Consider the following 13089-nt stretch of genomic DNA (forward strand, 5'->3'; position numbering starts at 1 on the left):
AGCATAAAAAAGGTATAATATTAAGCATTTAAGCATTAAAGGAAATGTGTGGTGACCGTGCAACATGCAACGTGCTCCACTTTGCTTAAGCCACCCACCTGCAGGCTTGTGCACACCTACAGCGGCAAGCAAGCAAAAGCTTAAGCAATGTTAGGGCGGAGCAAGCTTTCGATAACCAAAACATACCATAAATGTTCCCTCCAAAGCTCAACAAAAGTGCAGATGATGACCAAAATAACTACAACAGCAGGCCAATCATTGCGGTTATTTCCTATTTATTTTAAATTTTTTGCAGCATATACTTGTAGATTCGATCCACCCTAATGCAGGCGCACGTATTTACATCTAAAGCAGGCCAAAGGCGCATGCCAAGCTACAGAAATAATAATTTTTGTTTTGTTGTTATTGTTATTGTTCTTTATATTTCTTTTACGCCAGCCTGCAATTGCTGGCGAGTACCTGTGCTGTGGCACGTTTTTTATGGATGTGTGGTTCGTAATTCTGCTACAAAGGCCGGCTGCCACAAGCTGCTGCTCTAGAATACACAAAGTCGAATAACCGCACTGCAACAATTAATTTTCCTACAGTTGCTGTTGTTGTTGTAGATGTTTTTATATTTCTTGCAACAATGCAAATTTGCAGCATTTCCTGTGCCGCAATTTCTTTGCCATGCAGGAGTAGGTGTGCAGGTGTGCTGTGCGTGTGTGGCAGTGAGTGTAGCCGCAAATGGAAAGCGAAAACTGGGTGGCAAGAAAGTGCAAAATAAATTCATCACTCATTTTATACTTGCCCCAAATGTTGCTAGCAACATAACCACTTGAAGCGTGTGGCAGAGAGCAAGGCGCTGAGTTTATGGTATACACGTGCAACATGGACTTTGGCTGGGTGCAACAATAAACAATGAAATACACGTAAAATGCACTCGCTTTTATTGCTGTTGCTGTTGTTGTTGACCGTTTTTTTATTTTTTGCTTATATGCATGTGAGTGTGCGGCAAGTGACGCTGATGCCGTTGATGGCCGGAAACAAGCAGTATTGCGCCGTTGAAAGTACTGTGGAAACGAGTGAATGAAAATAAAAGCAGTCAAGGCTGCAGCCACACACATACCATCCAATGGAGTCACAAGTGCACCGACATAAACATACTTAAAAGTATTTAATATGGAGAATGCACACCTACTGTACTTGCTCGCATGCATACCAGAGTTTTACCCTACAGACACATTTCCCTACCTGTAGAAAAACGGAAGCCTTAATACTTTAGGAAGATACAACCTTCCTAGTTCTTAATCCATAAGTTCGATCCCTAGTGGCATAGTATAGGAAATAATAATGGTTGAAGATCTTTTGGAGCGTATAAATTATTCACTCAGTTAGCTCCAAATCTCGCTGGAAAATACAAAACAATATTTTACAGCTGCCGAAAACTGAGGTATTTATCACACTCTTAAGAACCAAACTTGGAATAATTAAAAACGCTGTTCGACGCCCCTTATGTAATGCTTTACTAATATTTTAAGTTGATTTTGTATCCGAAATACGCAAAATGTATACCTATCACCTCTACCACGCCCTGCAGCTTCGCATTAAAAACAAAAAGTGTTTCCCCACTTGTTTGGCAAACATTTTTAAACTTGTAACAAGAATAAACCCGCAGCTTTGTTCCGCAAACCTACTAAAGCTAAGTACCTGTTGTTGTGATTTCTTGAGCACTTGTTCACAACGTTAGTGAAACGTTAAGTGTAGCACCCCATACGAAGCTTGGCTCAGAATACCGCATATACTTTGTGTGTTAGTTGTACAAAATCAAAACGGAGATGCATGCATTTCCACAAGCAGAGTTCATAAATGTGCGCTTCGTTGATTGCAGTAGCTGATAATCCCTTCGTATCATTCCTAGGCACAAGCGCTTCATCTCATCTGCCCACATTTAATACTCGTATATATACCTGCATGAATGCTCGCTTAAATTCCGATAACCCGCATGTTCGAAGTTTCAACATAACTGCGTACTACATGTATTCTATATGGGGATTCGGTTTCGTGCTTAATCGAAAATCAATGCCACGAAAAGCTTTCCAATGAACTTCGGATTCGCAACAAAAGAATATCATGTCAACTTGATTTATACACAAAAAATATACATACTGATACATGTTTACGTAACTGAAGTCGGTCAACATAACGGTATACCTAAATGGTACATGAAAAATCTGAAATTCTTTTATGCTGAATATAGGTGAAATAGTGGGCAGCCATTGACGCACGTAGTGAGCTTATTAAAGCAGAGCTGTTTTTGGTTCACTCACCAGTGATGGAAAAGTACGCACAATGTGCATTTTTCCGCCCTTTTATCTCGAGTCGACACTTTACGCACAATCGATTACTACGTCAAAAAAAGTAATGATTTTTTTCGCTTGGTTGACAGATACCTCTAAGAAAGGCTCTCCAAGTATCAGCACTTAATTGTAGCTGGAAGGTCCTCCGCTTTACCGTTATCTATTTTTTTCTTATGATCGGATAGAGAGATTCATATTTCGCTTCCAACTAATTGAAAACATATTTCGTTTAATGAAGTTTATAGAAAATTTAATGCTCTAAAAAAGGGTCCCTTACGGGTTTTCCGTAAACCTGCCCGTTTAAAAGATATCAACGGTTGACAATTTTTTTTCTTTCGAATTTTATAACTCACTGAGTTATTAGGTATAGCAGTAAATTTTCTACAAAAATATGAGTTTTGCAATTTAAAAAGATGTTTTTTCATTAAGATATAAATCACTATACCATATATGTAGCTGTCATACAAACTGACCGATCGGAATCAAGTGCTGGCATGAAAAAATGTTGGATTTGACGAGATTTACGAAATTCAGCAAGATTAGTTGTCATAGGCAATAATGCAATCGCAGAAACTGTTCAGATCGGATTACCATAGCACATAGCTGCGATGTAAACTGAACGAATATGAACTAGTCACTCAGTTTTAAAGCTATCGATCTGAAATTTTGCACCTGTCCTTTACTCATTAAGAAGCTGCTCATTTCGCAATCAAGTGCTTGTATGGAAAACTCTTTTATTATATTTGACGAGGTATCTTCGCGAAATTTGGCATGGATTATAATTAATTATTTGTATAGTCAATCCCCCGCTGAAATTATCCAAGCGAAAAAGGGCAATCGAACAAAGGACTGAGTGCTTTGCCGCTTTAAGGACGGTGAAAAGAATTTCTGTGTACTCTGATATATCTACAAATACAATGCAGTATAGCAAATAGCAGTTTTACCGTTAAGCGGTTAACATTGAACCTCACCACAGTGAAGGAAAGGATTTCCAACATGCATTGGAGGGTACATGAGTGTATGGGGATGTATAGCAGCATAAAAAATTTAGCTCTGCTTATTGTTTGCTCACACATATCCATACATAGGGATTTACACATACATATACATATGCTATTCTGAATTCATGAAAACGCAGGGCAATGTAAAAACAATAACGACTGAGATTCGCGATGAAATCGTTCGCAAGGTCAACTTAGATCAAGGTCTTCATTCTCTGTGAACTGCACTTTCACTTAATGAAACTTTCACAATTACTTGAGAGAATTGCGATTCAAGCTGGGGAATCGATGTCGGAAAAATAATGTGAATATTTAGTAGTGAACTGGTTGAGTGGTTGAACACCATTCAGCATAAATTTATTTATTGTGCAATAAATTGTCAAATATTCGAAATAATAATTATTTTTATTTAATCCATTCTTTTATTTCTAAAGATCTACTTGTACAAACCTAAAGATCATTTCGAGAAGTTGCTGTTTTCCGACAGGTTTCACCAAGTATCGTTACTTAACCGACTTATTTTTAGGAATCTACAGGTAGTAATAACTGATTTGGTCCTCAAACCCACCGAAAACGTTGTCTTTTCGATAAGGCTTCGCGACAGTTCTATTATGTAATATACTTTTGGTAGCTGGTGAAAATAAACAGACTGATGACGATTACACGTCGATAGTGAGTGCCTCAAAAATTGTAAGCGCCACACTTCACGTTGCCAAATTTGTTTGCTGTTTTTTTAGAATAACGAGATTAAGTGGTTGTTGCCTGAGGGGCATTCAGGTGACAAATGCCATTAAGGACTAGCTACATTTCCCAGTGAAAAGTCTGCAGATCGCATACTTGCATAAGCATATTTATTTAAGCCAAGTGGGTGTATGTGTGTGTGTGTGTAATTGTGGCGAAGAGTTCATAACCATTACTTTAAAAGAAAACATTTCATTTGACTGCATTCTGCCTATAAACGATGAACACTTTTATCGCTTTAGTTCCTAAGAAGTCAAAAGTTTTTCTATACATATACAAGTATATATGGTAAATGTATGTGTGAGTAGGTCCGTGTGCAAAGTGACGACTTGTTGAAAACTTTTTGAAAATAAATGTAGCGCTCCGAAAAGAGAGAAAAATTATAAAGTGGAAGAAATGCTCTTCGTAAAATGTTAGTCAATCCGACAAGGCGGCGGCGACGCCAAGTCATATCCAAAGCAAACAAGCCACACAACACGCGCTCACACACGAAAGCAGACGTGTTTGAAGTATGAAAAGTGGAAAATGCTTAATCTGAAACAATGCATAAAGTTGGCAAGAATTTTTTCACTTAAATTTAACTTTAACGCGAAAAGTTTTGTGCTGAATCGCTGGCCTGCAATTGGGTAACTTGCACAACAAAGCCATAACGAAGTCGACGAACGTCAAAGTGAACCCATAAAACCAAATAAGTTCAGGCGTATGAAAAAAGTATGCACGAGTGTGTGAACGAATGAATGAATTTGGAATGGGGAACGTCAAATATTATCACGAGTTTAATTCACTGCAATGCCGACCTGTGCCCAGAGTGGCTGCTAGGGTAAAAGTCGAATTGCACCATTGCACCGAGTTATGATGCCAGACACGTGTTTATTAGAATACTTGATTTAGCTTGAATGGATCGACGGACAATATAACCGTAAGAAATCACCTCAGTCAGTCTTACAATCATTTACATAAAAAAGTCTTTCAGTTCAACATTTTTATATTCAGATTAGATTTTATAATGTTTTGTTCGACCAAAAGAAACAATCAATTTGTATAGAATTCCCAATTCTGATTAATCGACCCAGTAGTACCTGATTCCGTATATGTATATCGTTCAAGATTTGAGATATGTCAATAACTTCAGTTGAATCCGTGATAATCAATTTATAAGTTTAGTATTTGCTTTAAGATAAGCTTTTACCCAAAGATTTGGATTCGACTGTTAATGTATGCTGATACCGGACGTACTATAATTTAAAATCAACCGAACTTAGTTCTAAGCTCAATTTCAAGACCAGCAAACTTGTTCAAGGACTATAATGCCCCGTTCCCATAAAACCGTCAATGGGATGTATCAATATCCGCTCTAACTTCCCTGCCAAAAGTGTACCAATCGTTTAATTATGACCCAGGAGTTCCGTTAGTTTCTGAATGGATATTATAATTAGGAGTTTAAATGCATGCAGTCCCATACCTCGATCCAGTATAGTGGCATTGTATGTGCCGGCGGAACAGACATAAAGTACCCAATCAAGGTGGAACTCTTCTGATGTACATTTGCAAGCGCTAAGAACGTGGCATTCAGAGGCCTATAACTTCATATCCAGTTGTCTGAGCAGAAAAGGCGTAAAGCAAAGGAAATGGAGCAGCAATTCACATACACTTAGCTACTTGACAGAAGGCTCAGTGACAAATAAAACTGCAAATCGCTTGAAGAGCTCAAGACTGAATAGAAGCAGGCATATCGGCGGAACTAAGGAGTAAAGAAGAGAAGAGTTACACATGTAAAGGCATACATACTGCACGTATGTGTGTATGACATAGGGCACAAGGCTTTAATCCGCAAGCTTTTGAAATAATGCAGACAACTGCAGACAATGTGTCCTTGCCATGCCGTACGAATTCCGATATGTTTTTTTTTGGCTTGTTGAAGGCTGTAGGCAGCTTCGCGTCCTTGCTTCTATACTTTTCCCACACATCTTCTCGAAAACGTTGGAAAGTGTGTGGCTGGCACTAGAGCGTTTGCATGATGGTTGTTGCGCATTTCCCAAGATCGCGTGCGTGTGTGTGTGGTTATATGTGCTTTGCCTACCCGGCCTGTGAAGCATCAAACTAGTTAAGAAATATATTAGTTCACAAAAACGAGTTCCAAATTCCAACTAAACGCCAAATCATCAGACTCATACCAATTTGGGAATGCTTTTTAAGTGAGTTTGTTGATTTGAATTCAATAATTTAGAGCATTAATTCTCCGACAATTGCTGTATGCTTTTGAATTAATTTTTCACATAAGACTACAATTATAAGCTATAAGGAAGGTTTTACTGTGTATTTATAAATGTATTTTCTTTAGTTTCTCATCTACAAATTAAAGACAGTTATATCCCTGCTTATTTGACCAGATATACTTTGTTTTGCCTGTATGGGCCTGACATGTGAGAAGTGTGATTCCGTAGTACATCAACAGGTGATATGTACCAGTTGCTTGTAAGAAAAGGAAAGGCACTCGGCCGACTAGTTGGCTATACATTTGATACTAGTTTGGGAGTAGTTTACAGCCAGTTGCGTTGACTGTGGGGCGTTTATGCTCCGATTGCCTTTGTGAATGTTTCGAAGCGAGAAAACGTGTGCGCTGCTGTTATTTCATTTAAAGTCAACTTGGCGATTGTATTCACTATTTCCCACATTATCGTGTTTTCACAATTTTTGGCTTTATCTGCGTGTGTTTTTGTTGTCAGCAACACTCCATTGCGAAAATATCTGTCTGCAATTAAAGTCACATCAAGTCGCATGTCCGGGCATTTGACATCACTCGTAGAAATATGTGTTGAAATTAAATGCAGTTTTTATGAAACCCGATTTGTTGTTGTGCCTCATCTGTGCAAACGGGGTTACATATGCCAAAGGCTTTATACCTTTCATGCGCTGCGAATTCAAATTAGAGTAATATCGTACTTTGCAGAAAATATATAATCTGAAAACTTGGTTGCATACTAGTTATATAAAGTATCACTCTGACTATGGTATACATTATCATATTAAACGTTCCATTTCTTAATGATTTTAGAAATATTGGACCAACGCATTTGCTCTCAGTAGTACAACAAATCATTTGAAAGTAGCAACTCGAACAAAAATCCACTATTTTTCTGCCAAAGGTGTATACGTAGAACTGAATAATAGCGAACAGAGAAGTGGCGAGTCGAAAGTGGCTTAGAATATCATGCCGTGTTTGGTGTAAACAGAAATCAGCAACATTCGTATGATGTTGCCACGCTATTAAATTACAATTTAGGAAAAGAGCGGCTTGGGTCATATGCGATAATTTGAGACCAATTCCATCCAATCATTCCGAAAGAGCTTTAAAGAAGAAAAGGAAAAGTAATCGGTGCTCTGGAAACAAAAATTTGAAACAACGGCCCAGAAGCCGTTGAGAACTTTTTATCCTTCATTTTTGACTTTCGACAACTTAGACTAGAATATTTACTACAATACTATTTACTATATCCTGAATAGGCTATCTTAAGTTTAACACAAGATTTTTAATACCCAGAAGGAAACGTTGGGGACTCTATTAGGTATGTACATACGTAAATGCTCAGCTTATCATCATTAGATTTAGCCCAGTCCGTTTGTCTATCTGTATATAGGCATGTGACCTATTCCCTCAGTTTTTGAGATATCGATCTAAAAGTTTGCACTCGCCCTCGCACCTCACCAAGAAGCTGTTTATTTGTCGGAACTGTCGATATCGGATCATTATAGCATATAACTGCCATACAACTGAACAATCGGAATCAAGTTCTTATATGGAAAACTTTTTTAATTGACACGATCGCTTTACAAAATTTTCCATGCCATTTCCAGCGGAACAACCTCCGAACAAATGTACTGAAACATACAACCGACTGATCGAAATCAAATTCTTATGTATAAACTGTTTTATTTGTGAAGGGTATTCTTGCGTTTTATCAATGATAACGGTTTTTCCTGTTTTTTTTAATTTTTTTATTTATTTAATTTAAAGTAATTTACCATTAAATGATATGTAAAAACATAGGTGAGCACACCTAAGCGCCGCAGCCCAATCATTATTTGTTTATTTTTATTTTTTTATTAGGTTGACAACTTCGTCGCCGTGAAATCAACGCCAAAGTGTGAGCATCGTTCGCTCATTTCCCAGCGACATGCACATTTATTGTAACATAGATAGGTCGAGCTGTAATTGTTGTTTGCATGTCTGTTCCCTTGGTCCCTTTGAGATGCTCGAAAGCATGAGCATACATTACACGAAGGGGTTGTCAACCCACTCTAATACACACACACGCCGTGTGCGCCTATGTGTATGGGTAAGGCGCTTATACTCTTACATTCACGTAATGCGTGTTTCATTTGCACATACAGACAAACACGTACTTCCCTCCATAGCTCGTTCAATTGTCGCTTACGAGTTGTAATACGGTTGTACAATTTGTCAATGGACACTCTCGCACTCACACGCAAATGGGTGTAAACGCGCCAGTTCTCTGAGGTGCAGACTGCATGCAATTCTGTTTCTGTTTGTATGAATATATTTGGGCATTTCTCCAAAAATGTATAAACATAGATAGATACATATGTATATGTAGGTATGTATGCATATGTTTCTTCGCCCACTCGCCTTCACTTGTTTTATCCTTTCATTTCCGTATATCTGCGTTGATTCCTTTCAGCTTGTCTCCTTGTGGCCTTAAATGTCCGCTCTGACTTTGAGTGATGTTTTAAATTATTCGCTTTGAGATGGTCTGCGGCAGTCGCAGTTGTGAGGCGTTGAGTCAAGCACTTCTTTAACACCATTAAAATTTAATATTCTAATAAAAGTAGCATGTGGATGTTTAGTTTTTGCGACAGGTCAATTTGTTGTTGTAGCAATTTGCGGACAACTAGAGGACAAGCTGTCAGGATTTCAGGAAATTCATTTAGCTTGTATCTTTCTAAATATTTCATGTCTTTCTTATCGTTTCAGGCTATTTTTGGCACATCACAGATCTTCACTTGGACACATTTTACTCAACGCAAGGCGATGTTATGCACAGTGAGTAAAATATATTCAAGATTATTCAAATTAATCACACTGTACAAGTTTATTTTTACCAAGTATGGAATAAACAATGTTAAATTGTTTCGCCAAATCTGCATTCCATTAATGTAACCTTCATGTACATGCAAGTATGCGAAAAGAATTAAATTCTATAGATACTGGTTCGGCTGAGAACATCGTATCATATATTCAATTTATTTAGTGGTTATCGACAGAATAGAGCTGAGAACAAGAAAAATGCGCTGGGCCATATCCGGAGAAATCGGGAAACAAGGGAATAATTAGAAGCCCAATGATACGGTGAATTGTTTCAACAGAAACAGAGCTTTCTCTTCGAACAGGGCCGCCCCCGCGATTTCGTTCTTCAAACATTCCGATAGCGCATATAATCGTTGTGGAAAGGAGGAAATGATTCGATTGTTTAATATTCACATTTTTATCAAATTTCCATTTGTACATATGTATATGTTACGAAGAACATTATACGCCCATTTGATGGCAAAGTTACATTCGATCATGCTTAGCCTACGTCTCACCTGAGAAATTGTTAGCTGATGGGCTCTTTAAAAATCATCGGAAACGAACGGTAAAATCAGAGCGATATAAGAAACGCGAGTACACTTTACTCAATGCATTTGCTTCGATAATCACAGAACAAATTCTTGAAATTTTTATGTTATTTTTAATATGTAATGCTCCGTTGAACTTGCCATTTAAACTTCACTCAAAGTCAAGCGATCTACTTAACTGGCCGTTTCCGGAAGTGCAGACACCTTTCGTTTTCATTTCATTTTGGCTCCGAAGTGTCCTGCAGATTTCTGGCATTTGTTTGCTTTCGCAAATTGTTATTGTTTCAATCAAATTAAAATTTTATTTCTATTGCGAATTCCACACAGCACTTTGCTCTTTTCATTTCCTCCTTTCTCTTTGATTTCATTTTCCGTCCTGTTCACTTCACTCTGCCCCGAGTTGGTTTATTTGTATTAGTCTTTATTGCGAGTATTTGTTATTGTTGGCTTCCTTTTATTTCGGCTATTTGGTTGTGGCCCGGTGTTCTACGTGCTGATTTGAGGTGGACTTTTCGGGTAAATGGAAGAAAGAGCGGCCCCGAAGCGTAAGCGGGGCCACGGTTAGCCCAACAAAACTGTGCTGGCTATTAGGACAATGAATGGGCGGTCATATAGCCCTCGGCTTTGTCAGCAAAAAATTGTCTGTTGTTCGTGCCTGCAACTTTCCAATTTCATTTTGTGGTTGAAGCAAAAATTTCTATACTTTTTAGTGCTTTTAATTTTATTAAATCTACTTTTTTAATCTGATTTAGGAAATGCTACAGCTAGAGCTACAGTAGAGTTTTTTTGCCTCACCTGAACAGCTTACGCGAAGACTTCGTTAGTTTCAGTTTCAGTTCTTTTGCGTTTATAATGTCAACTAAAGCGCATTGTTTGTTTTTCTTTTGTGCAGCGATTTTTGTAGTATTCTAAAACGATATTTTCTACTTACGCTTTTTCAGGTTGCTGGCGCATCGACGGTCAATCGCCAAGTAGTTCCATTCGCTCACCTGGTCGTTTTGGCGATTACTTTTGCGATAGTCCTTGGAGTCTAATTGAGTCGGCAGCGAAAGCGATGAAGACTCGACAGGGCGACAATGTCGAGTTCGTTCTGTGGACAGGGTAAGTAGGGAGCTGGGATAAGTGTGGGTAGGTACGATTTAAAGTACAAAAAGTTTATTGTGTTTACCCAGGTATTTATTATAATTGATATTTGTGGGCAGAAGCTCTTTAAAGAAATTGTGTAAAATGTAATTTGCTTATTTCTTCTTTTTTTTTTTTTGCTTCTTCTGTGCCACTATAAGACTTTGTGGCATTAAGACGCAAGGAAAATTTGATCAAGTTCTCGAATGACAAAAGCGAACCTAGTTTAGTATTGTGTCAGTGTGAGATTTTTATCTCTTGCTCTAGCAGTGCATTACATTTCAGGCCCCAATATATTATATACGAACTAGAAGTTTTATCTCAACAAAAGTTAGACAATCAAGTAAATCGAGATGAATTTAATGCAAGTGTGTGTCCGAGGCACCATCAAAGATAAGATCCATCTATTAATTCATCTCAAGCATACTCCGAGCTGAAAACTGATGATGAGATAGATCCTAACAGAAATTGTGAATCAGCTAAGTAATAAAAAAATTATTTCCTCGTGTTGATATAAGAAGTAACAAAAATTTCGCTCACGCTTTTAAGAATTCAGAAAAAATAATGAACATAGGCGAAAATTTCAGCAGAAAAGCAGGTACTTTAGTGTCATCCACAATAACTCGTAATATGCAATAGTTGGCTCAATGCCAAAAACGCTTACAAGTATTTACTCTTTAGGGCGATTTGCAGCATATTCTCTTCTGCGTCTTAAAGAAAGACAAAACATTACTTTCTTTTTTGAAGGTCAACATATCTAAACATACAAACGAGGCCAATAAAAAGCAAGCATCATATATTAAAGACACACAAGCGAACACATTTATTGTTGTTGGGAAGAAAGGGTTACAACATAATTTATACTTGGGGGGAAATCATATCTAATTAAAACACTCCCAAGTGATACATTAAAACAAACTTTCTCACACACACTTTTTATTTCAAGCAGACATAAAATATCTTTTTCATTATATCGCGGCAGACGCTATAAGAAAAGCTAAGAAGCTAGTCATAGGCGCTAAATTCTCGCTCAAGCGATACATGATAACTCGCAGCGGAAAAATTGTGTGCGAAGGTAAAAGAAGGACATAAAACATACCGGAGCGCAAAAATAATTAAGATAACAAGAGTTTTATGTTTCATAAAAAGTACGTTTCACTCTTTGCTAACGACCACCGACAAGGTGGCCAACTTGGGCGTTGCATGCCAGCGAGGATCTTTGCGTCAGGTGACTCATAAAAATTATTGCTGGCCCAGTCAAGCGTGTCCACTCCTCTGAAGCCAAAGCGCTGGGCAACAAGGAAGGACATTCAGACGTAATTCACTTGCGGATGTAGGAACAGGCACATCTGCTTGCTCTTGCAGGCTCCAGCTGTTTTGCTACTTGTTCCTGGGACTCTGCTGTAGTACAATAGCTTACGGATTCCAAATGTATACATAATTAAGGCTTCTAATTTTATGTACATATATATTGTGTTTTTATTGTTCACAGAATTTTTATTTGAATTCTAAATTAGAGGATACACTTCGTACTGCATCTAAATGGGTTAAGCAAGAAGCATTTCCATCATTGTTAATTATGTCTTTCATTTGATGTGAGATCAAACAATTTTCAAAAGAGCAATTAACCTTTCAAGAGTGCCGAATAACTGTTTTCTTGTATTTCCGACGGTCTGCGAGTCATTGTTATTTCAGCCAAAGAAAACTATTGACCACCAATTGATCACAAATAAATGTACTTATATCTCTGTGCCTTGTAGCACTAGGCCTCTATAAATAAAGGCACGGCAATCGAAGCCATATTCAGGAAGTCGTACTCATGCAAATAAAAGTATACCTCTAAGCAAGATTACATATGTACAAACATGTTTACACGTGTGTGTGTGTGTGTTGCTGAGATTGATGTAATCTATACCGAAGCAATTTGTTAGTCTTTTACAGTAATGCCGACTAGCTGGGATTGATTTGTACATTGCTTTGGAATTTTGTCATGCCAACAGCAATAGAAACAACCACATGCGATACAGTCCACGAGTAATCTAATAAGATAATGTTTGTTATTTGTCAGACTTAAGCATTAGTAAGTGCCAATGCAATTACAATGACAAATATCGACTGGATGGGTGCTTGACGAGCGCACATAAAGCACAATAACCGGATGTGACAGTATATGTGAGTACGCATACACTCGCATGTACACACCAAATGCAAACAAATGTTGCTGCCAAAGGGCAGTCAATAATTGCACG

At 37.8% G+C, this 13089-nt stretch overlaps 1 protein-coding gene across 1 annotated transcript in view; it reads left to right on the forward strand.

Annotated features, from left to right (window-relative positions):
* Positions 1–13089, forward strand: part of LOC106617579 (acid sphingomyelinase-like phosphodiesterase 3b) — a 129907-nt gene that overhangs the window by 82600 nt on the left and 34218 nt on the right. The window contains exons 3-4 of the mRNA XM_036363973.2: positions 9075–9143; positions 10660–10819. Coding sequence (XP_036219866.2) covers positions 9075–9143; positions 10660–10819 — 229 coding nt within the window. The remainder of the gene's footprint in view (positions 1–9074; positions 9144–10659; positions 10820–13089) is intronic.

Source organism: Bactrocera oleae, chromosome 6 (genome assembly GCF_042242935.1).
Source record: "Bactrocera oleae isolate idBacOlea1 chromosome 6, idBacOlea1, whole genome shotgun sequence".
In the NCBI taxonomy this organism is placed as follows: Eukaryota; Metazoa; Arthropoda; class Insecta; order Diptera; family Tephritidae; genus Bactrocera; species Bactrocera oleae.